The sequence below is a fragment of the Sarcophilus harrisii genome, chromosome 2 (assembly GCF_902635505.1).
Source record: "Sarcophilus harrisii chromosome 2, mSarHar1.11, whole genome shotgun sequence".
In the NCBI taxonomy this organism is placed as follows: domain Eukaryota; kingdom Metazoa; phylum Chordata; class Mammalia; order Dasyuromorphia; family Dasyuridae; genus Sarcophilus; species Sarcophilus harrisii.
The window spans coordinates 54,637,229-54,661,775 of record NC_045427.1 but is presented as its reverse complement, the minus strand read 5'-3'; the positions used below and the strand labels follow the sequence as shown (position 1 = coordinate 54,661,775).

The window sequence follows — 24,547 nt, the reverse complement described above, 5'->3', positions numbered from 1 at the left end:
TGCCTTCCTGCCAGGGTAATTGTGGGAGAATATTTGTAAATCACCTGGCAACATGTGCCTCTGACCCTGTGCCGGCGGGACTAGGGAGAGAGAGGAGAAGAAATTGGGAAAAGAGAAGAGAAAATGGAAGGTCACTCCTTGGATTCTGCTTACTGCTCACGGAGTCCCTTTTGTGTACAAAACCTCCTGCTCTTGGGGATCAGTCTTCCACTGCATTTTTCCTTAAGAGGAAGGCTTCCACCACACAGGCCGGCCCCCAGGGATCTAGGAGGTTTCACCTCCAAAGAAAGGGGTGGTTGTAGTTGGATTGTAATCCCAGACCCTTTACTTACCCAGTGGGCAGCCGGGTGGTGCAATGGACAGAGCACTGGGCCTGGAATCAGGAAGACTCAGCATCCCGGGTTCAAATCTGACTTCAGACACCTACTAGCTGTGAGCACCTAAGCAAGCTGCTTTCTCCTGTTTACCTCAGTTTCCTCATTTGTAAAATGAGCTGGAGAAGGAAATGTCGAGCCATTCCAGTGTCTGGGCCAAGAAAACCCCAAATGGGGCCACGGAGAATCAGGCACGACTGGGATGACTGAACACCAAGAGATTACTTACTGGTGCAACCAGAGAACCCGGGGCACAGGGGAACAGATTGCAGGCACTTGGTTTTTATTTTAAAAAATTAACTGGGAAGGCTAATCAGTGATTATAATTCAGCAAAAATATCAGAACCCAAAGTAATTTTCTGAATGTTAATTAATTTTGCAAAAAGACAGTCTGACCCACAGCAAATCCTTCCCCTTCATCCATTCAAAAAAACATCCAAAATCCGGGAAATTTTTGTGATCCCTTTTTTTTCTTTCTTCTATTCTTTCCCCTTTTGTTCTATTTTTTGTCCTTTTTGTTTTTCCCCTTTTTCCCCCCCTTTTTTTCTTTTCCCTTTTCTCCTTTGCCTTTCCCCTCTTCCCTTTCCCCCCAAACTTCCTTTTCCCTTTTTTCCCCTCCCCCTTCCTTTCCCCCTCTTTTTCCTTTTCTCCTTTTTCTTTTCTTTCCCCTCCTTACCTTCTTTCCATTTTTGTCCCCCTCCTTTTTTCCTCCTCCTTTCTTTCCTTTTCCCCCCCTTTCCATCCCCTCCCTTTCTATTTTCTCCCCTTCCTCCTCTCTCTTTTTCTTTTTCTTTTCTTTTCCTTCCCCCTCCTTCCACTTTTTCTCTCTCTTTTCTCCTTCCCTCTTCTTTCCCTCCCCCTTCCCTTTCCCCCCCCAACCCTTTTTTTCCCTCTTCCCCTTTTTCTTCTCGGTCCCCCTTTTTGGTTCCCCCCCCTCCCCCCCCTTTTTTCCTTTTTCCTTTCTTTCTTTCCCTTCCCCCCAGAAGCCCAGGTGCCCCAGAGCCCCCTTGCTTCCTCCCCATTAGGAGCCTCTGGACCCCCAAACTTGGCGGCCCCAGCAATTTAACTGCCTCCCGCCCCGCCCAGGGGGGGGTTTTCCCCTGGGCCAGGGGGCCCGGGTTTCCCAAGGGGGGGGGCCCGGGTTCCTGCTGAGTTCTGGACGGGGGGCGGGGAGCGCGGGGGAGGGAGGGAGCGCCCCGGCCCCCGCCCCTATCCGGCGCCTGGTTCCTGCCCCCCGCCGAGGAGAGGGGGGCCGGACCAGCCCCTTCCAAGGGCCAACATCCAGCCCTGCTGAGCCAGGAGGCGGGGCCTCGAGGACGCCCGCCGGTCCGGTGGGGGGAAGCCCCCGGGCCCCGGGCCGGTTTGGCCACCGGGCCCCCCCGGACTTCCGAAACAGCAGGGAAAGGGGGGGCCGGAGCCGGGACCCGGGCTCCGGCCCTGCTGGAGCACTCGCTAGGCAGTGACTGAGCAAGGTGCTGCTGTCCTTGCTCGGGGGCCTACGGCTCCCCGCGGCCTCCGTGTGGGGCTGAGCCTCAGTTTCCCCTTCTGCAGAAGGGTGTTGGTCACACGCAGCCCCCCTCTGCCTCAGATCTGCGGGGGGGGAGGGGAGACAGGGCCGCAGCGACCACGGGGGGGGGGGGAGGAGGAAGCCGGAACGGCGGCAGTCCCACGAGTCGAGGCTTTGCACCCATTCTCTTATTTCCTCCTCCCGGTAATTCTGCAGGGGAAGCCTTATTGTTCCCAGTTTCCAGATAAGGAAACTGAGTCTCGGGGACAATGAATGACTAGCCCAGAGTCCCGCTACATCCCTGAGGCAGAGTGTGAAGCCTGCGCTTCCAGCAGGCAGAGAGAGGCTAGAACACGCGTGACAATGAATGGGGGCCGGTGATGGACAGGCTGGGGGCCCTATGGGAGGGGATGGAGAGTGGCCTGGGGACCCCCCCCCCCAGTGCATGACGGGAGGCCAGCGCCCCTCCCCCGGCTTTCACAGGTAAGGTCAGTGTAGAAACAGCCCCGGGTGTCAGGAATCCGGCGCTTCCCCCGAAGCCGGGTATACATTTACTTCTACACTTGCTCTACAGACAGAACCCCAGCAAGCCCAGCCAAGGGGTGGCGGAGACTTGGTACGGCAACCCGGCTCCCCGCTACCCGCCCAACCCGAGACTGCCGCCGGCCGAGCCCGGGAAGGGCTTTCCCGCAGGTGAGTGGGCGCAGGCGGGTCTCGGGGCCCTGGGTCACCCCCCTGGTGGGAGGGGCCTGGATGGCAGGGGCGTGTCCCCGGGACCCCCCTGGTGGGAGGGGCCTGGATGGAGGGGGCGTGTCCCCGGGACCCCTGGTGGGAGGGGCCTGGATGGAGGGGGCGTGTCCCCGGGACCCCCTGGTGGGAGGGCCCTGGATGGAGGGGGCGTGTCCCCGGACCCCGGAGGCCCCCCCCTGGTGGGAGGGGCCTGGGCTGTCCCACGGACAGGCTCGGGCCTGAGCCCGGGATCCTCGGTGGGGGGTGGGGGTCACCAGCATCCCCGGGTGGGACGTCGGTCAGTAAGCATTTATTAAGCGCCAACTGGATGCTAAGGCTGGGGGGCAGCCCCTGCCCCCAAGTTGCTGTGCTCTGACGGGGAAAGCAGGCGAGAATGTGTGAATGGGGGGAACCTGCCGGGGAGGTGCCGGGGGCGCGGGGGCCGCGAAGGAGGACTTGGGACCCGAGGGAGCCCCGGAGGGGGGGGGCATTTGGAGGCGGCGGCGCCGCACGTCTGGGAGACGCCCCAGGTCTGGCCGCTGACCCCGTCCCGCCGCGCGGGGCTCCCGGAGCCCCCTTAGTGACCTCTGCCTTCCCCCGCAGGGTCCCCGGACACCAAGGAGGAAGGGCTGGAGGCGCAGATCAGCCGCCTGGCGGAGCTGATAGAGAGGCTGGAGAACAAGGTAAAGCCGCTGGGGGCGGGGCCGCCTCCCCTTCCTGGACCCGCACCTGCGGCAGAGCCCGGGGTGAGGCGGCCCCGCCCCGCCCCGCGGAGGCCCCGCCCCCCAGCGCTTCCGCCCTGACGCCCAGAGGTTTGGGAGTCCAGCCCTCTCCGGGCCGCTCTGCCGGCCCCTCCCCTCCCCCAGGGGCCGGGGGCGCGCAGTTAGGCGCACTCTAACCTCGGGCTGGCCGCGGACGGGGCCTGAGTTCCCGGTCCCAGACCACGAGAACGGCTGACGGATAGATGTGGGAGCCCTTCTCTACTGAAAACCAGACAGAAACCCGCCGAGACCCGCAAAGTTTGGGGCAGAAACCCTCCCTGACCCGCGCTGTCCTTATCCCGAGCCCCCCTCCCCGAGCATTTGTTCCGGGGGGCGGGGTCTGTTCCGGGCCTGGATGGGGCAGGTGCTCTCGGGCTCCCCCCAGCTCTGAGTCCCGGAGTCACAGCTGGGCCGGGGAAGGGATGGAGCTCCGCCTCCAGGGCGTCTCCTCTTCGGAGGAGAGGGCCCCTCCGGGAGCAGTTCCAGGAGGGGGCAGAGCGTGACGTCAGGTCCCGGACCTTCTGAGAGCATCCTCGCCCAAAGTCTTCGTTTTGGCCCCCTGTCCGGGCGCAGGCACACTGGGGCCCCGCCGAGGTGCTGGCCGTCCTTCCGGAGCCTGGCTCTTGTTTCAGAGGGACTTGGGGGCGAGGGGGAGAGACAGTCGGGAGAAGGGGACAGAGAGAGATCGTGAGGGGGGAGAGGCGGTGGAGGGAGGGGGGGAGGGAGAGAGAGGGAGGGGAGGAGAGACGGGAGAGGGAGAGAACAGACAGAGGCAGACTGATACAGAGGCAGAATGAGAGAGAGACAGAGACAGAGAGACACACAGAGACAGAGATAAAGAGAGAGAGAGAGACACACACAGAGACAGAGATAAAGAGAGAGAGAGAGAGACGGAGAGAGAGAGACAGAGAGAGAGACACACAGACAGAGATAAAGAGAGAGAGAGAGACAGAGAGAGAGACACACAGAGACAGAGATAAGAGAGAGAGAGAGACACACACAGAGACAGAGATAAAGAGAGAGATAGAGAGAGGAGGGAGAGAGAAAGAGAGAGAGAGACACACAGAGACAGAGATAAAGAGAGATAGAGAGAGAAAGGAGGGAGAGAGAGAGAGAGAGACACACAGAGACAGAGATAAAGAGAGAGAGAGAGAGAGAGAGAGACGGAGAGAGAGAGAGAGAGAGAGACAGAGAGAGAGACACACAGAGACAGAGATAAAGAGAGAGAGAGAGAGAGGGAGGAAGAGGAGAGAGAGAGAAGGAGGGGGGGAGGGAGAGAGAAAGAGAGAGAGGAAGGGAGGAGAGAAAGAGAGAGAGAGAGAGAGAGAGAGAGAGAGGAAGGGAGGAGAGAAAGAGAGAGAGAGAGAGAGGGAGGAAGGGAGGAGAGAAAGAGAGAGAGAGAGAGGGAGGAGGAGAGAGAGAGAGAGAGAGAGAGAGAGGAGGAGGAGGAGAGAGAGAGAGAGAGAAAGGAGGGAGAGAAAGAGAGAGGGAGAGAGAAAGAGAGAGAGAGAGACGGAGACACACAGAGACAGAGATAAAGAGAGAGAGAGAGGAAGGAGGAAAGGAGAGAGAGACACACAGAGACAGAGATAAAGAGAGAGAGAGAGACGGAGAGAGAGAGAAAGGAGGGAGAGAAAGGAGGGAGGGAGGAAGGGAGGAGAGAAAGAGAGAGAGACAGAGAGATAGAGAGCAGGAAAGAGGAAAGGAGAGAGAGACACACAGAGACAGAGATAAAAAGAGAGAGAGAGGAACAGAGACAGACTGATACAGAGACAGAATGAGAAAGAGAATGAGAGACAGAGAAGGAAGGAGGAAAGGAAAGAGAGAAAGAGACAGAGAATGAAAAAGAATGAGAGAGAGACAGAGAAAGAAAGAGAGACAGAGAAAAGGAAGGAGGAAAGAAGAGACAGAGAATGAAAAAGAATAAGAGAGACAGAAGGAGGAAAGGAGAGAGACAGAGAAAGAAAGAGAGAGACAGAGAAAAGGAAGGAGGAAAGGAGAGAGAGAGAGAGAAGAAAGGAGACAGAGATACCTGGAAGGAGGAAAGGAGAGAGAAACAGAGAGACAGAGAGATAAAAAGAGAGAGAGAGGAACAGAGACAGACTGATACAGAGACAGAATGAGAAAGAGAATGAGAGACAGAGGAGGAAGGAGGAAAGGAAAGAGAGAGAGAGACAGAATGAAAAAGAATGAGAGAGAGACAGAGAAGGAGGAAAGGAGAGAGACAGAGAAAGAAAGAGAGAGACAGAGAAAAGGAAGGAGGAAAGAAGAGACAGAGAATGAAAAAGAATGAGAGATAGAAGGAGGAAAGGAGAGAGACAGAGAAAGAAAGAGAGAGACAGAGAAAGGAAGGAGGAAAGGAGAGAGAGAGAGAGAGAAAAAAGAAAGGAGACAGAGATACCTGGAAGGAGGAAAGGAGAGAGAAACAGAGAGACAGAGAGATAAAAAGAGAGAGAGAGGAACAGAGACAGACTGATACAGAGACAGAATGAGAAAGAGAATGAGAGACAGAGAAGGAAGGAGGAAAGGAAAGAGAGAAAGAGACAGAGAATGAAAAAGAATGAGAGAGAGACAGAGAAGGAGGAAAGGAGAGAGACAGAGAAAGAAAGAGAGACAGAGAAAAGGAAGGAGGAAAGAGAGAGAGAGAGAGAGAGAGAGAGAGAGAGAGAGAGAGAGAGAGAGAGAGGAAAGGAAGGAGGAAAGAGTTTTTCAGCTGCTTTGTAAATGTCATCAATGCCGTCCTCCTGTGGGGCCTTGGCCAGACCAGAGGGATTGGGGAGAAAGCCATCTGGAGCAGGAGGGAGGCTGAGGTGACACGGTGGGGGTTCAGTCCCGCGCACTGAGTCCTGCAGGACCCCCTCAGTGTCTGCAGAAATGAGGCTCTCGCCCCCTGGCTCAGGGTCACAGAGCCCCTTGGGCGGCACTTGTAGGGAATCGCCAACAGGAACCGAAGCCCTAGAGACCCCCGTCGTTCCAAAGCCGCTGAGTGCCATTGATCTGATCTCAGTGAGAGCTGGGGTAGCAGCAGTGAGTTATTGATCTTCCCTTTGATGGAGGGGGAGCTTAGAGGCTAAAGGACCCTCACAGTGTGTCAGGACAAGGCTAGAGCAGGATTCTAGTTCTGACTCCCACGTGAGGCTTGTAGGCAAAACAGTCAGTAGAGCCCTAGGCACTTTGTTGGAGAAACCCGAGTTCAGATTCTGCCTCATACACTTATAGCTACGTGACCCTGGGCATTTCACCTGTTTGCCTCAGTTTCCTCAGCTGTATGTGTTTTGTGAACCCCAAAGCCCTTCCCAGATTTCCCTGTCACTTTATACTTTGCAAAACACTGTTCTTGCAAAGACCGTCTGATGTAGGTGGTACATGTGCGAATTCCCATTTTGCTGAAGAGAAACATTGAGCTTCAGGTAAAACGACTGAAATCATGGATTTAAGACTGGAGGGCTATCAGACCCACTTCCTTCATTTCACAGAGGAGGAGACAGGTTCGGGGGTCGAGGTCAGACGCATAATTGGCAGCAGGTCTCCTAAACCCCAGTCCCCAGCTTTGCCTCATCAGCCGCGAGCCAGGGCAAGAATCCCAGCCTCTGTTTCTGTGCAGCCACAGGCCATGCTGACTTATTGGCATTCCGTCGTGATTAATGATTAATTAAGAGTCCCGCCTGAACCAATCAGTAAGCAGCTTCCAGGGTTGCTTTTTGCGGGGCAGGGGGGCTGGGCTTTGAGCCTGAAAAGCATCTCTTGGAAACGGGAGCAGAATATGGGGCTGGGAAATCACTGATTTAGAGCCAGCGGTGACCTTTCAGAAGTGTCCAACTCTGTGACCTCATTAGGGATTTTCTCAGCAGAGAGACTGAGTGATTGACCATTTCCCTCTCCAGCTCATTTTTCCAGAAACAGAGGCTCAAACGACTTGCCTTCAGAGGCCAGGAAATCAAACCTACCTACTGAGGCAGAAGGAGATTAAGTTACTTGTCCAAGATCTCTGCCCTGTGCCCTCTGGTTTGCCCCTTGCCCTTGGACCACGGCCTTCCAGGGAGGGGGCTGGGGCAGAGTGGTCTGGGGCTGAGGGAGGGGCTCAGCAGAGGCCAGATCCAGAGTCAGCCCGCATCCCCGGCCTCCGCAGGAGGTACTCGGCAGGACCAGAGAGCCCAGGTTGTCATAACAACTTGGGGCAGCTCAGGAGGGAGGCTCTTGGAGTCTATTATTAGAACGCTGGTCGCCCTAACAACCAAGGCTCTTCAGAGATGACAGGCTCACGGGCTGAGCTTCCTCATTATCTTTGATTTATTTTCCTTCCCGGTCCCCCTGCCCCACAGCACCCCAGGGAAGGGCAGCCCCAGCTGTCAGGCCAGTCTGTTCCTTAGCCCACTGGCAAGTGCTCCCCTGAGGTCCAACCTCTGGCCCAGCATCACCATCACTAGCATCCCTAACATGTCACTTTTGTGGTTTTTTTCACTTAATCATAGTTGCGGTTTTCCCTCCCCCTCTTCAAGACAGCAAACAATCTAATACACACATGCAATCATATCGCTTTATACAGTTTGCAAAGCACATCGTATGTGATCTCACTTGATCCTCATAACCCTAGGATAGGGTTAGTATCTTCATTTTACAGATTGGGAACCTGAGGCAGACAGAGGTTAAGTGCTTTGTTAAGTGTCTGAGGCAGGATTTGAACTCAGATTTTCTTCTGACCGCTGCTTCCCCAGCCTGCCCTTCCTTCTATATCCCAGTCCCTTTTTACTTTCTTGTAGTATAATAGATTTCTGTATCCAGAATCTGTACATTGTTCCCTCTTTGAGCCAGTTCCTATGAGAGTAAAGTTTAAGTTTTGCCCACCCCCAACCCACCCCTCTATTCTAATAACTCTTATGGGAAATAATCCCATTCCCCCCAACCTTCTTCCAGTACAATTTTCTATCTCACCCCTTTATTTTGAGGGATATCATCTCATCAAAGTCACCTTATATCTGCATCCTCTGCCCACTTATACTCCTTCTTACTGCCCTTTTAGTAATGAAATTCTTAAGAGTTACAAATATCATCTTGCCATATAGAAATATAAACAGTTTAACCTTATTGAATCCCTTATGTTTTCTCTTTTCTTGTTTCTTATTTTAACTTTTTATGTTTCCCTTGAGTCTTGTCTTTGAAGAGCAATCTTTTTATTCTGCTCTGGTCTTTTAATTAGGAATGGTAGAAAGCTCCCTATTTCATTAAATATCCATTTTCTCCGTAAAGTATTTATATTCAGTTTAAATTCAGATTTTCTTAACAAGACCTTGGGTTCTAATCACTCCTAAATGTCTAGATGCTTCCAAATTTCTACAAATCAGAACTCCCAGAAAGTAGAGTTTCAGAGCTCTGAGCCAGGGGAGCAACTGCCCGGTGCCCCCTGAGAAGAGCACACTATTGAGCCTTAGCCTGGCACAGCCCACCATACCCATGGATTCCTTCTTTCCTTTCCCCGTCCCTTATGTTGGGGGGCTAGAACCCAAGTAGTCTCTTTGTGCCCTGGAGAGGAATCAGAGATGTAATGGAAAGACCACTGGACATAGAGAGCTTGAGTTTGCAGCTGAGCAGCTATTCACCGTGATCTTCCCCAAGCCATGGACTTCAGGTCCACCATTTTTTGATCTCTTATAATTCAACATTTCTCTAAAGAAAGGCCCACTAATCTCTGAGGGAAGAAGAATTGGCTTATAGCAGCAATGGAGAGAGGAAGGAGATAGGAAAGGGGGGAGACCAAGGACAAAGTCAGGGTCTGATGTGTTTATATCCAGGAGGGAAAGTCGAAAAGGGAGCACAGAAGATAAGGTCAAGGTCCGGGCACTAGGTTCAACCTTTCCACATCCTCTCGGATTATATTACTATCATGAAGACTAAATTGCATTAGATCACAGAAAGATCTGATTTGGTTTTTTTATAGCCTGAATTTTGGCCACTCCAAAGCACTTTCTCCTTATTTATGGTAGTACTGTTACAGAATTAAGTGCCCCAGTAATATTATTTTGCTTCACATTGTGTTTTCAGAGAGCTGGTTAGCAGGGTTAGGTAGAGTTTGCCTGTCCACATAAAAAAGTAACTAATAATCCCAGGCAGTGTATGGCCGTGGTTGGAGAATTTGGAGACTTCAATCCCTTCATTTTTCAGGTGAAGAAACTGAGGCACATGGGGGACAAGTAACGACCCCATCTGTTACCCTGGCTAACTCCTTGTTTGGGGGCGTTAGAGACTAAAAACAGAGCAGAAAGGTACAGGTGCTTTGGGGTCTGAAATAATGGAGTGAGAACTTGAACAAGTTCCTCTAGCTCCAAAGCCAATATTCTCCTGAGATAATATAGTCCCCCATTCAAGGTATACATCTCTTTTTTTCCCTCTTTCTTTGCATCCATTCATCATTTTTAAAAATTATTGTTTTTAAATTTTGAGTTTCACATTCTCTTCCTCTCTCCCACCCCCTTTTCCACCCACTGAGAAAACAATTGGACATCAATTTATACATGTGAAATCATTTCTACATTAGCCATATAGCCCCCCAAAGCAATAAAAATAAAGTGAAAAAATCGTGCTTTCTCTCTGCACTCAGAGTTCATCAGTTCTCTCTCTGGAGGTGGATAGGATTTTTTAATCTCGAGTCCTTTAGAATTGACTTGGATCATTGTATTGATCCGAGTAGCCAAGTCTTTCAGAGCTGATCTTTGTATGATATTGCTGTTACTGTGCACAATGGTTTTCCTGTATTCACTTCACTTTGTATTGTTGATAAAGGTCTTGCCATGTTTTCCTGAAACCTTGTCATTTCCCACGGCACAAGTATTCCATCAAAGTCATATGCAAAGCACACATTTTGATGGGGGAGAGGGAGAGGTTAAGAGAAGCAAATTAAGCAGTGGCCGTGGAAAATGCAGGTTTGGGTGAATTTGACAGCAGTCAGTTTTGCTAACCTATCACCATCAGACAAAAGGGTTAGCACTGAGAGAATGGAGGGAAAGGAGGGAAAGATGGGAAAGAAGGAGGGAAAGAAGGTGGATATAGGCAGAAAGAGACCAAGGGAAGAAATGGAGGGAGAGAAAGAGACAAAGGAGAGGGGAAAAAGAGAGAGAGAGAGAGAAATACACAGAGAAAGAGAAAGAAAGAGACAGACAGAGAAAGAGAGAGAAACACACAGAGACAGAGAGACAGACAGAGAGAGAGAAAGAGAGCGCACGCTGAGATTGACATGCAATCAAAAAGATCTGATAGTGATCCCAAAGGGAGAAGAAATCATTATGTCTGGCTGTGCTCAGGAAAGTCTTTCTAACTTTGAAAGATGTATGAGATCTGGAAAAATAAAGAAAGGGAGAGAGAGAGAGAGACATATTAGGTAAGAGGAATACAGTAAGCAAAAGCATCCAGGTGGCTGTATTTAGTAATGAGAACACTGGTCTGATTAGAATAGGAAGCTTTTGGAGGGGAATAATGGAAGATGAGACTGGAGAAGTAAGGTGCTAGATTGGGAAGAACTTGAATTTCTTACTAGATTTGGTCTTTATCCTACAAGAAATGGAGAATAAGCTGATTTTGGGGTCGAGAAGACCTGAATTCGAGTCCCAAAGGACATATTCTTGGCTTTGTGAGCCACCCTTTTAGTGCACCAGGCAATTCAGTGAGACTACAAATCATGGAGAAGATGCAAAATTGCATCCCTTAAAATAAATACCAATAAAATCACAGCTCAATTAATATTTATTAAGGGCCTCGGCCTTATGCTAAGCTCTGAGGACACAAAAGGGGCAAAAAAAAAAAAATCCCTGTCCTCAGGAAGCTTACAGTCAAATGGGGGGGACAACATACAAGCAAATATTTACAAAGCAAGCTGTAGACAGGATCTATTTTGTTGTTGTTCAGTTATGTCTGAACCTGTTGACAAAGATACTGAGTGTTTTGCTGTTTTCTTCCCCAGCTCATTTTATAGATAAGGAAACTGAGGCAAACAGGAGAAGTGACTTGCCCAGGGTCACACAGCTAGTGAGTGTCTGTATTCAGATTTGACTTCAGACCCTGTGCACTTTCTATTAGGCCACCGAGGTGCCCTTGAGACAGGACAAATAGGAGATAATTAGCAGAGGGAAGGCACTGGAACAAAAAGGGATTGGGCAAGACTTCCAGTAAAAAATTCTAGACTGATCAAAGGAAGCCAGAGTTGAAGAGGGAGGACATTTTAAGCCTGGAGGACAGTCAAGAAAATGCCCAAATCCAGTGAAAGCCAAATAAACAGGCAAAAAATGCAGAGTCAGAAACTGATAAGGACACTATGGAATGATTTTTGAGTAGATGAGGGCCCTTTAGAAAGTGAGACTTTGGGAAGATTAACCTGCTGCATCATAGCATGGATTGAAGGACCCAGAGACCAGATTAACAATCGCTAATAATAACAATAATATCTAGCATTTATATGGCACTTCTTCTACAAGTATGATCTCATCTGATCCTCACAAAGGAGGGAACTATTCTTATTATCCCCAATTTACAGAAAAGGGAACTGAGCCAGAAAAAAAGGTTGTCTAGGGTCAACCAGTTAGTATCTCTCTATTTCTGTCTCTGATGCTCTATCTTTCCTATGTACATTCCTGATTCCTCCCTATATACAGAGTGTCCACCAAGACCATGTGATGTAGGGGAAATAACTTGCTCTGTGACTCTGGGTAAAGTTATTTTACCTCTTTGAGCCTCAGTTTCCCCATCTATAACATAGGAATGATAGCCTTTATTCTACTTGCTTAGGATCACAATTTGAGCTGAAAGGAACCATAGCAGCCATCTAGAACAAGGTCCTGCCTTCTGTTTTACAGATGAGGAAAAAGAAAAATAGATTGGCCACAAAGAAAGCAATTTTGTAAAGCTATAGAACTCCAGTAACATTAGCAGGGGGGTAAACTGATTTCAAAGCCTACGCTGGTGAATGATGGGGCTGGGGGGAGCTGTCCCCTCCAGCTGGGTGGCCCACTCCGCCTCGATGCCTCCATCTTTGGGTCTTCAGGGGAATTCCTCTCAGGGGGCAGGGTCACTTAACCAAGGCTAGGTATGTACCTCCCCCTTGGCCCACTTCCATCTGCAGCTGAGGACGGGACCATTGTGGAGGTTGGGTGAGATTTAAATGAGAATATGCACCGAAGGCTCTAGAGAAATACCAGTTGTGATTATCATGAATTATTGTAATTATAACAATTATTTTTTATGTTCCTACCTTGCTTTTCTGCCCCTTTCTAACCACTAATTTGAAATTACAAATTAATTGACAACTTCTCTGGATTCCCAGAGCTCAGAGCTCTGGCTTCTCACCCTTGCTTCCTCTGTGAGTATGAAACAATTTTGTCTCTTTAGTTTTACTCTTCAAAATAACAGGGATGGATCTCCAAGGTCCCTTCCTGCCCAGGGAATTTTTTTGTTTTGTTTTGTTTTTTGCTGAGGCAATTGTGGTTAAGTGACTTGCCCAGGGTCACACAGCTGGAAGTGCTAAGTGTCTGAGGTCAGATTTGAACTCAGGTCCTCCTGGCTCAGGCTGGGGCTTTATCCTTTCACCACCTCACTGCCCCTGGCATTCTGTGTTCTAAGGGCATCGGAGCTCTAACATGGGAGATTTACAGCTAAAAGCAAGGAAATAACCACCTACTATGTGCCAGACACTGTGCTAAGCCCTTTACAAAAACCATCTTATGCGATCCTCACGACAATCTGGGGAGGTGGGTGCTGTTATTTTCCCCCTTTTATAGTTAAAAAAATTGAGGTGGACAGTTTAAGTTCTCGCTCAGGGTCGCACAGCTGGTAAGGATCTGAGGCTGGATCTGAATCCAGGCCCGAGATTCCCATTCTTGGTTCCAAGGGACCGCTGAGCCCCGACGTCCCGCCTTCCAAGGCCCGTCCAGCTCTCGGGCTCCGCTCCCAGGCTCCCCCGGACGCCCGCTAATTTAAGACCATTCCAGCTTTGTCGCAGGGACCTTTCCAGCTCTGACATTTTGCAGTAAGGGCCTGTTCCCAGCTCTGCCGTTCTGTGCTCTGTCTGTCCGGGAGGACACGGCACACACCATCTGCTCCTGGTTCCGATAAGCGGGTGGTGGGCGACTCCATCCGTCAGATCCCGGATTTAATCCGAGCATCAGACGGAAGGGGGAGCATCTGCTCCTTTGGCTGAACCCCCAGCTCCTGAGCAGGCGAGAGGGAGACCGAAGGGGTCCGGAGGGGAGCGGGGCCGGTGTCCGGGGGCAGGATACGCAGATATTGCGCTTATGATTCATGAACTGGAAATAGCCCAGGGTGAGCCATCTAAGACTCGTAATCTGCTCCTCCCTAAATTCTGGAAACCAGAGGCAGAATTACCCGCCCCCCTTCTGTATAGTGCCTTGCATATAGTCGGCACTGAATAAATACTGGATGATTAGTTGATTGATTAGGATCCATGTTGCCAGATACTCTGAGAAGAGAAACAATAGAATGTCAATCAGTTTATTTTGCTTTCCCTGGGATTTTTCTAGCAAAACATCATTTATGAAATGGGCACGTTGAAAAAAAAACAAAAAAAAATATTGTTACATATATAGAGAGAGTTATATAGATATATAGTTTATATATATATATATATATATGAAAGAAATTGGTACTTTGGGTGTGGAGTTTTCTGGAACAGCGTCATGTCATCAGCATTGTCCCCAAAGATCCAAGGCTTCCCAAATCCTTTGAAATTCAGTCCCTCTAGCCTTGGTCTCCTGTCTAACTCTGGAACCATTGATGGGAGGGCCCAGATGACCCAGCAGACCTCCCCAAATAGGACTGAACTTCTGAAGCCTCTTTAGAAAGCCACCCTAACAAAAACAAAAACAAAAAAAAAAAAGGAAAATAAAGTAAATTTCAAGTCTGCCTCTTATTAACCGTATGCTCTTGGGCAAGGCAATTCATCTCATTCAAAGAGATCTCCAAGGGAGAAGTGCCATCAGAGGGTTTACGGTGAAGACTCAAGGAGAAAGCATCTACAAGGTGCTCTGTGAGCCTGAGCCGGACCTCGGGGATGATGTGCTTCATGTAGCAGAGACTGTGTCTTATTTACATTTTGGCCTCCAGCACTGTGATTTGCACCCACTGCTCCCTTAATAAATGTTGATTGAACGGACTCCTGTTTTATTGATTCCAGACCCTGTGGTTTGATCTGCATCAGCGTCTCTCCGATGGAAACAGTACGGCTTGCACCGTGAGTACCCGTCCCCCACCGGGCTTCCCGTGTCTGTCTGTTTCTTGGAGAGGGACCCCACACCCCATTACTGATGGGAATTTTTCAGCTCAGAGCAGAGCATTTTTAAATAAAATGAATGAAATTTGGGGCTGACTGCAATGAATACAAAATGGCAGACCACTCAGTGACCAGATTGGAAAAGGCGAGAGGGAGCCAGCTCACAGCCACAGCAGGGGGCAAGTCCGGTCCCAGGGCCTGTGGAGACTGGGGAGGGGTCAACGTCAAACCGAGGAGGGACATTCATCAAATTTAGAGCGAGAAGATAGATCATCTAGAACAGGGATTCTTACACTGGAGTCCATGAACTTATTTTAAAAAAATATTTTGATAACTGCATTTCAGTATAATTGGCTTCCTTTTGTGTACACGTGTATTTCATATTATTCATTTAAAGCATTATTCTGAGAAAGCCCAACCAGACTACCAAAGGGTTAGCTATCTCTGGGCTAGTCCAACCTGCACATGTTACAGATGAGGAAACGGAGACCCACAAAGGCTAAATAATTGTCCTGAAGTTACAGAGAGCGTAAGGAGCAAAGTCTTGGCTGGAAACCCTGCCCTCCGGGTTGGTAATCTCCCCTCTCCTCCCTCAGTATTTCCTCTTGGTGAGACAAGAGATGGTGGTCTCCCGGGAGCACCTTGGAGAGTTCCTGAGCTCACTGAGGCAGTACCTGAGGAGCACAGCCGAGGACAGCCACTGTTTCCAGTAAGTCCCCCTTGATTTGTAGGCAGGGAGGGGGCAGGGTGGGGTGGGCCTTCTAGGAAACACTCCCTCCCCAGGAACATGAAATCTAGGCTCCCTGCACTAGGGAAACCCACCCACCCTGGCTCCTTCCTGTTTTCTCAGCTTTTGCCAAAGGATTGATAGGATGACCAAGAAGGAATGAGTGTCCTCTAGTTCTAGAGGGCTCAGAAGCAACCTTGAGCATTTATAAGTGCCTCAAATGTGACAAGAATTGAGATAATTGCTGTAGTTAATAAGTACCTGAGGTTGGGTTTGAACTCGGGTCTTCTTGACTCCATCCTACTCACTGTACTACTAAGGCAGGAGACAGTGGGTGGTGGGAGAGGGGGGTTCAGAGATTGCAAGAAGGGCAATGCTAAAAGGCACCAGTTTATCAAAGCTCCTTGAACCTGAATTCCATAGCGATGACCTTGACCATGTGATGGCAGTTTCCCAGCTCCACCCTCCATGCCCCAGTGCCATTCACTTTCCCTGTCTCCATGCCGACTTGTCTGCCCCATACCTTCTGACCTATAACACTAGGATCTAAAGTTCTGTTCTGCCACCAGTATGATGCAGTGGGAAAATGCTAAAGTGATTTGGAGCTGATAAGTAAGTTGTGGAAAGACTTGAAGGTGGGAAATAGGCTAGGTAATAATGAAGGGCTTTAAAAGCTCGTGGAGTCTCTTTTTGCTCCTGAAGGTTAGTTTCAGATGCTTTGTGTGAATCATAGGTCACTTAATATTTTTGAGCCTCAGTTTCCTCATTTGTAATACGGATATAGTAATACGTTTACTCTCTATCCCTCTATGTCCTAAGGAAAGCATTGGGTAAACCTTGATGTGCTAAATGAGAATAGTCATCTTAATTCTATCAAGGGGACATTGACTATCAGATAAGCTAATCCCTATTGAAATCCCAATGGAAGAAGGCTAGGGAGATCCCTTCTAACAACAGTACACTCTCACTAGGGACCTCAGGGATAATGTTTCCAGAAAAAAGCAGATTTAATGATCCAAAGCTAGGAAGGGTAACTTGCATAAGTGGAGTCAGGATCCAAAAAAGTTTCACAACAGGTTCAAATCTTGGATTAAATTTAATGAGATGATATTTAATGGGAACAAATGTAAATCCTTTCCTTCTCTCTGCTTCAGCATCACTGCCGTGAGACTCTCTGATGGCTTCACCTTCGTTGTCTATGAGTTCTGGGAGACTGATGAGGAACAGAAGAGGTAAGACTAAGCCCATTTCCAGCATGTGACTTTGATAACTTGGGAGTCGCAGCCAGCTCAGTGAGACTTCTTAAAGAAGGGGACAAATTCCTAGCCTCGAGACTTTGTTGCACAGTTGATTCTGCTGTCTTTATGGAGAATTTGGTGTTTTTCTTTCTGTCTGTCTTCCTTCCTTCCTTCCTTCCTTTCTTTCTCTTTCTTTTCTTCCTTTCTTCTTTCCTCACTTTCTCCCTCTCTCCTTCCTTCCTTCTCTCTGTCTCTTGGACTCTCGCTGTATCTCTCTGTGTGTATGTCTGTCTCTTTTTCTCTCTTTTTTCTCTCTCTTTCTGTCTCTCTGTATGTCTCTGTCTCTTTTCCTTCCTTCCTTCCTTCCTTTCCTTCCCTCCTTTCCTTCCTTCCTTCCTTTTCTTCCTTCCTTCCTTCCTTTTCTTCCTTCCTTCCTTCCTTCCTTCCTTCCTTCCTTCCTTCCTTCCTTCCTTCCTTCCTTCTTTCCTTTCCTTCTTTATTTCTCTGGGAGCTACTTAAGGCCCATCTGGCCACCAGCACCCACTGCACCAGTGACTCCACAGTGGAAACACTGCTCCAGGGAGGAGGGATCTCTCTGTTCCTTACAGTGTCTAAGCACTTCTGCCTGAGAATCAGTTCTTTGAAGGGGGAGGGGAAGGTCCTATCCTTTTGGGAAGGGGAGAGGTGGTTACCTGAGTGCAGCCTTGCCCCCCAGGGATGGATGGCAGACTCAGGAACCTGAAGAACTTAACACGCCTCTTTCTCCACTGGGGACTTCCTGGAAACCAGGAATTGATGGTGTCTAAGGAATGTCTGTCCTTCCAATGGGATCCGTGAAGGCCCTGGGGATGGGAGGATATTCCCACATCATCCATCCTCTTGGAGGTGGCTACGGCTACGTGGAGAAATAGATAAAGTCATGGCCTTGCTGTCAGGAAGACCTGAATTCTCGGGCATTTCCTTAGTTGGATGAGCCTGGGCAAGTCCTCATCCTTTCTCATCTGGAAAATGGGGAAATCTTGGCAGCTGCTTCAACCGTGAGGATCTAGTGAGACAATATACTTGAAGCACTTGGCCAACCTTGCAGCCCCATAAAATGCTTGGTGTTATTCATCTTACAATCCACTAAATATGTGGGGAAAGTGAGAGGGGGGAGAAGGTGAGGGATTTATTTTTTCAAAGAGCAGAGCTTCCAGCTCTCTGCTGACAGTAGTAATGATGATGAGGAGATGCATTCAGATCCAGTGGATAAAAATCTGGCTCCAGGCCTTGGGAAGACTGGATTCAAATTCTGCCTCTCTCAGTCTGACCTAGTCTGGCTGTGTGATACCCACTGAGTTACATAAGACTCTCACTGCCCTAAGCAAATCCTTGATTTGGCCATAGGAAAGAGAATTTTCCTACCTGGAAGTCTCTTATATTAATGAAATCACAGGTCTGCTCTTTATCCCTTATTAGGGATTTTGTCATTATTGTTATTACAATCATGTTTTCCTCTTACTTTAAGACTTACAAAGTGCTTTCCTCACATCACCCCTGCCAGACTTTGGATAGTTAGAAGATTTGGTCAGGAAGACCTGAGTTTGAATACTGCCTCATATACTGACTAACTGTGTGACCCTGGGCAAGTCAGTTAACTTCTGTCTGCTTTAGTTTCCTCATCTGTAAAATGAAGATAATAATAGCACCTACCTCCCAGAATTGTTGTGAGAATAAAATGAGCATTGTGTACTTTGAAAATTTAAATTTTCATTTATTATTATATTATATACGGTAATATTTTGTTATTATATATATTAATATATTTATATAAATATTAGAGATTATATAAATGCTATCTGTCATTATTATTATCACAGAGCAAATGTTATTTTGCAAGCTTTGAATAGTGCTGACTTGCTCTGGTCACAGAGTTAGTCGAAAAATTTAAACTCGGGTCTTCTGACTATATTGGTGCTAATAGACCAAATGGTTATTATCCTCCGTACAAAAAAGTCTTCTTCCCAGTCAATCCAGCATAATTTTAGTTAATCTGAAGGGTTTGTTCTAGCATCTAAACTCAATGTGCATATTTCCCTCCCCAAAGTTCAGGTTCCTCATTTGTAATGTGAGGCCATTAGACAAGTCCCTCCTAGGTCTCTTCCCTCCTGGGGCCACGCTCAGAATCTCAGATTCCCCTCAATACAATAATCTCCAGATATTTTCCATTCTCTCACAGAATCATGGAGTCTCAGAGTTGCTGAACAAGAATCCCTGTCCCTTCAACATTCCCAACAAGTTGTTCGAAGACCTCCTTTGAAGGGGAGCCCTCCCACCCCACGGCTGCTTTGGGGCGGCTCTAACATTTGGGAGCTTTCTTCTTGTATTCTTTGTTTCTTTCCAGCTTCCTTCCCTGCTCTTGATTCTGCCTTTCGGGGCCAATTTCTCTTGACCTGCTAGGAGTTAGCTTTCGTGTCCCTTCCCTAAGTCCTCATTTCTCCATCTTAACTACTTTCTTCAGCTGCTTTCCCTCTGGCCAGTTCTTCCTCTTCATTTATGGCCTTCTGTGATTTTCTGCTTTTGAATTCTTCCTCCTTCCCCTTTGACAAAGTATTCTTTATGGCACTGCCTCCATGAGGTTTATCTACGGACATCCCTGAGGATGGAGGGCTCTCTTGCCCTCATTTTACAGAAGGGGCTGCAAACAGGTGAGTCCCACAAGAAGAGAAGCCAGAGCCAGTCCTTGGTAGTTCAGATATTCTCTCAAGCTTCAGAGAACTTGGTTTCCCTGAGATCACGTCATCTGTCTTCCTCGAGTCTGAGCCAAGATCCCTGAGATGGTCCAGTGGGTTCCTGGGCATCGGCTGCTGGTATCCAGAAAGTCAGATCCCAAGCCCAGCGGTGGATACCCTTTGAAATGTGTGTGGTTGAGATAAGATAAGATGGGCTGAAGTCGGGCTGAGTTAAGTATCCCTGTTGATGAAGAATTTTTCTACTTGAAATCCCCATCTTCCATTAACTCAAGTGAGATGATGAAATGAGATAAAGACACCGAAAAACACACTGTATTGCATAAGCTTAAATAGGCTCAGGCTTTTAACTCTCTGGGGTCTCTCACACAGGCATTTTCTAAATGGTCCCAACAATTCAGAACTTCTAGGAAGTTGGGAAAGATGGGAAGAAATGTCCAGAGGAAGGTCCAAGTGGGGTGTGGGGTCACGAGACTGATCTTGTGCGCAGGACAATGTCAGGTAGAAAAGGAAAGGGAGAAGGGCTTACTCCCTACCTAAGTCAGGGTCATAGAAAGAATATTAGACTCAGGAGTCAAAAGATCTGAAAGCTAACCTTGATATTGTCACTTATTAACTGCTACTTACCCCCTCTCCCCCAGACTTCAGTTTCCTTATCTGTAAAATGAAAAGCTTGGTTTAGAAGAGGGCATTTTAACCTTTGTGAGTGTATATATCCGGGACCCCTTTGGAGGCTGAGAAGGTCTGGGGACCCCCCTCTCAGAGTCAGATTTTTAAATGCATAAAGTAAAATAAATGGGTTACAAAGGAAACCAATCATGTTGAAAAATATATAATGTCATTTATATATTTTACATATTATGATATATAATATAAAAATATATTAATGAAGCATGTCATAATACAGTAATATATAATATTATAACAAAAAATTACATCATTATGAGATAACAATATGTTATTTAATATGACATGATATAACAAGTCCAGGGACCTCTGGGCTAAATGGTCTCTAAGGTTATTTGGTGACCGCCGCTGGGGAGATGTGGTCGGTTCCACCAGAGAGCTGCTTTGCTGAGCCTTCTCTTGTTCTGTAGAGGCTCATAAAGGAAAGGCTGCTTTCCCTTCCAGACTGTCTTTAATCACAGATGGACTCTGGAGGCACAGCTGCTCTACTTCCTGGGAGAGTAAAACTCTCAGCCAAGTCCTGGTATGGAAGGCAGCTAGCTGGTACAGTGAACAGAGCCCTGGGCCAGTGTTCAAATCCCATCTACTTACTAGCTGTGTGATCCTGGACGGTTATCCCAGTTTTTTAATCTGTTTTCCTCATCTGGAAAATGAGCTGGAGAAGGAAATGGCAAATCATTCTAGTATCTTTGCCAAGAAAACTCCAAATGGAGTTACAAAGAGTTGGACGCGGCTGAACAATACAACAGCCCCAGGATACGGCCTCCCCAGCCCCTGCACCTGAAGCCATACCTGAGGCCCGGTGGTCCAGCCCCAAGAGGGATGCTGGGAGATGTACGAGGGAACGGGTGGAGCATTTGAGTGTGTTTGTATGATGGGTGGGAAGGGCTGGATGACATTTCTAAACTCCATCCACCCAACTTCAAACGCTCACAGAGCTCAAGGGAATCTCAAACCCCATCATTTTACAGATGAGGAGCCCTTTAATTGCTAACTAGCCATTCTCTGCCTTTGGGATAGTCCTGTTGGTTATTATTACTCTTCTTCCCACAGGAGCCTCTGGATTTAAACTGTAGAACTCTGCAGAATGTCAGTGCGGTATTGTTTTAGCCAATGTATAGTTACACAGGTCCCCAACTGTTCTGACTTGTCCAAAGTCACACAGCTACTGAGTACCAGTGACAAGGGTCTCATCCTTCTGTTTTAGAGAGAGGGAAACTGAGGCCCAGAGAGGGAAGCCCTGAGTAAGGAGCAGAGTCCAAGATTTCAACTCAGATCTCCTGGCTAATATCTGGTGTTTTTCTCCACTATACCCCACACCAGACTGCCTCTTAGTGATAGAAAGCTTCTAGAGAGATTTGTAAAAAGTACAACTCTAAAATTAAACTAAGCATTAAAATTAAGAATGAATTGTTTAAAATAGGACTCTAAAGAATCGATTGAGATTCTACAGTCGACTTTGAGGTGGGCACTCCCTCTGCTGATCACACTTCCCATGCTACCTTATTCTAGTCCAGTTCCTATGGACAACCCTCCATGGAGGTTCTACCCAGTGTGTTGGGTCAGGGCCTCCTCCTCCAGCTCCCCTGAGAGTTCACAGACTCCTGGGTTCCCCATCTAGCGTTTCTCCCTTTCACCTTCCGTCTGGCCCTCTCTGGTCAGTCACATCCGACCCCATTTCTGCCCTTGGTCCGCCTCTTCCTGTCTACCCCACGTCTTCATAGCCTTGGGGGTCTGGGTCTTCCAAGGTCCCAGTGTTTCACCACACACAGCCATTCAGCTTCCTCAGAAGAATATAGGTTGAAATGATGGCCTCTGGGGGATCTCTGGAAGGACCCCACACTTTTCTCAAATGCAGTCCAGCCCCACTGACCTCTTCTTATTAGTCCCCCTTTTCCATCTGCACTATTCCTAAACAATTAACTGGGTGTTGTAATTTGGGTAATGTGGGTTGGGGAGACACTAAGTGTTTAGAAACCAGGAAAGAGTAGATCCCTTTAAATGAATGATATTTGCAGAAGCAAGCTAGGTAGTGCAGTGGATAGCTCTCTGAGCTTGGAATAGGGAAGCTCCATCTTCCTGGGTTCAAATCCAGCATCAGACACTTACTAGCTGTAGGACCCTGGGCAAGTCACCTCACCCTGTTTTCTCATCTGTAAAATGAGAAGGAAATGACAAATAACTCCAGTATTTTTGCTAAGAAAACCCCAAATGGTGTCACCAAGAATGGGAAATGACTGAACAATACAGCCAGGTGCCCTGCATAAGAACTAAGAGAGACCTGCCCTCAATTCTGGTTGAGAAAACCAGAAGAACCCAAATAAAAGGATCTATTAAAGAGCCGGTGCTGAAGTGGTCAGGGAACTCTGTAATGGGACTGCAGACTGAGGTCTTCTCATGGGGCTGGAAGGAAGGGTCTAGCTGAGAGACAGATGGACAGAGAGAGGGAGAAACAAAGAGGGAAGGAAAGAGCAGGGGAGATAGAAGGGAAGAAACAAGAGGGGAGAAATTCAGGCAAGTGAAAGGACTGGGAATCAGGAGCCTTGGGTTTTGACCTTAATAAGCTATAAATTTCAGTAAATCATTTTCACTCTCTGAATCTGAGGTCCTACATCTGTAATATGGGGGGGGGGATATCTACAGCTCCTTCCAGCTCTAGTATTCAGCAAGTTTTATTTCAAGTGAGTTTCCCCAGGCCACATAGAAAGTCAGAGGCAAAGCTAGCCATAGGTGATCCTCACATCTCCAGGCCATTTCCTGGGAATGTTTTCAGGACCCCAGACCCTCGGATCCATGCTAAGGGGGTTAGGTTAAGAAGACCTACACTACCTCTCTCTTCCCCTTCCCTCAATCTCTACTTGGGTTGCAGGCACCTGCAAAGCCCGGTCTGCAAAGCTTTCCGGCATGTGAAGGTAGATACTCTGATCCAACCTGAAGCTGTCTCCAGCATCTCAGTGCCAGGTAAGGGCTAGGGCTACAGGGAATACCTGGGCCCCAGAAGGGGTGCTGAGAGGACATTTTGACCTGGGGAGGGAAGATATCTTGGAGTCTTCATTCAAATTATTATTAATGTAGCTCTGGTCTTTCACATACAGGCTATAGCTCTCAATATAGATGAAGGAAAATTTTTTTTTAAAGAATAATCATTGGAAAACATTCAAAGACCAGGAAAAAGTTGAGAAATCTTTGTAGAAAGGAGATTGATTTGAACCTCTGAGCTTTCCTGATCTAAGTGTTCAGATTTCTAAATTGATAAAAACAAAAAAATAAATTTATAAAAACAAACAAAAAATCAGAGCTATGGATCAGTGAAATTGTTCAAGCACTTGTCTGGGGATGAGTGGTTCTGGCTTTGTGTGTGGGGGTGGGGGTGGGAACATCACCATCACTTTGTGGCCCACGGGCCTCCCTTCTCCACAGACGGATCAATACTTTTAAAGCAGTTTTCTGGAGATGACACCTCAACCCAAAGGAGGAACTCTAATGTTAAGCATCTCAGGCAGGAACTTATTGATGGAAGGTCCTTTGGGAGTTGGGGACCCTTCCAGTTTTAAATGTTCTCCAACCTTTCATTTTTCCCCCGGGCAGCGAGCAAGCGATTCAAATGTCATTTTCTCACCTTTTTAATTCCCTTTGTAGCTGCTTGGTGCACGCTGAATCAAGACTGATCGGCTCTCCTAACGGACTCAGAATGTCAGGCCGGGGCTTGGACCCTCATTATCAAGGACCGTGTGTCTTTTCTAAGAACCTTGTTGCAAGTGCTGTCTTTTCAATATCCTTCTAAACAGCAATGTATTTTCTTGTTGTTTGAAGTGAAGGAAACAAATCCCTCTCCCTCCCACCTGCTCCATACCCACCCATCATTATATTGCACCTCCCGGCTCCACTTTCCCTCTGTTACTGTCAGAGTATTTGAGTCTGTTTACTTTAAGGCCAGATAAAATTTGGGGCCTTGAAGGAGGCAGAACCAACCAAGATCTTTCGAGATCAAGCAAGAAGCACAATCCTCCCCCTGACAGTATGGGTCCCGGCAGGGCCGCCCCTCCGAGCATCCACCATTGGCCCAGTGATAAAGCAGCTACATCCCCATCAGCCCCACGAGGTCCCCTCACTTTCTGGTCCCCACAGCCACAGACCCATCCTTCCCTTCTGCTTCCCCCCAGCCTTCCACCCCCCTCAATGCCCATGATTCATTTCCTTCACTTTGAAAAATCATGCATGATCACTCAGCCTTCGTGTACTTTCTCAGGCTGCCCTCCCAGCCTCGGCTCCCTCACAGATTTATTTATTTATTTATCGGTGTGCTATTTTCTCCTTTGGTATCTCAGACTAAAGCAGGGACACGGGCCCTTTAGGCTGCTCACTAGCTGTTCTCTGCCTTTGGGATAGTCCTGTTGGATATTATTACTTTTCTTCCCTTAGGAGCCACGAGCCTCTAGATTTAAACTGTAGAACTCTGCAAAATGTCAGTACAGTATTTTAGCCAATGTTTACTATTAGGTGACAAATAAACTCCGGTTGAGGAA

General features: G+C 48.1%; 1 protein-coding gene across 1 annotated transcript in view; it reads left to right on the top strand.

Annotated features, from left to right (window-relative positions):
* The window catches only part of NECAB2 (N-terminal EF-hand calcium binding protein 2), a 47,821-nt gene extending 23,274 nt beyond the window's left edge, over window positions 1-24,547 (top strand). The window contains exons 6-13 of the mRNA XM_031949234.1: window positions 1,358-1,365; window positions 2,365-2,574; window positions 3,214-3,293; window positions 14,545-14,601; window positions 15,237-15,349; window positions 16,522-16,599; window positions 22,891-22,982; window positions 23,661-24,547. Of these exons, the coding sequence (XP_031805094.1) occupies window positions 1,358-1,365; window positions 2,365-2,574; window positions 3,214-3,293; window positions 14,545-14,601; window positions 15,237-15,349; window positions 16,522-16,599; window positions 22,891-22,982; window positions 23,661-23,689 (667 nt within the window). The 3' untranslated portion in view covers window positions 23,690-24,547. The remainder of the gene's footprint in view (window positions 1-1,357; window positions 1,366-2,364; window positions 2,575-3,213; window positions 3,294-14,544; window positions 14,602-15,236; window positions 15,350-16,521; window positions 16,600-22,890; window positions 22,983-23,660) is intronic.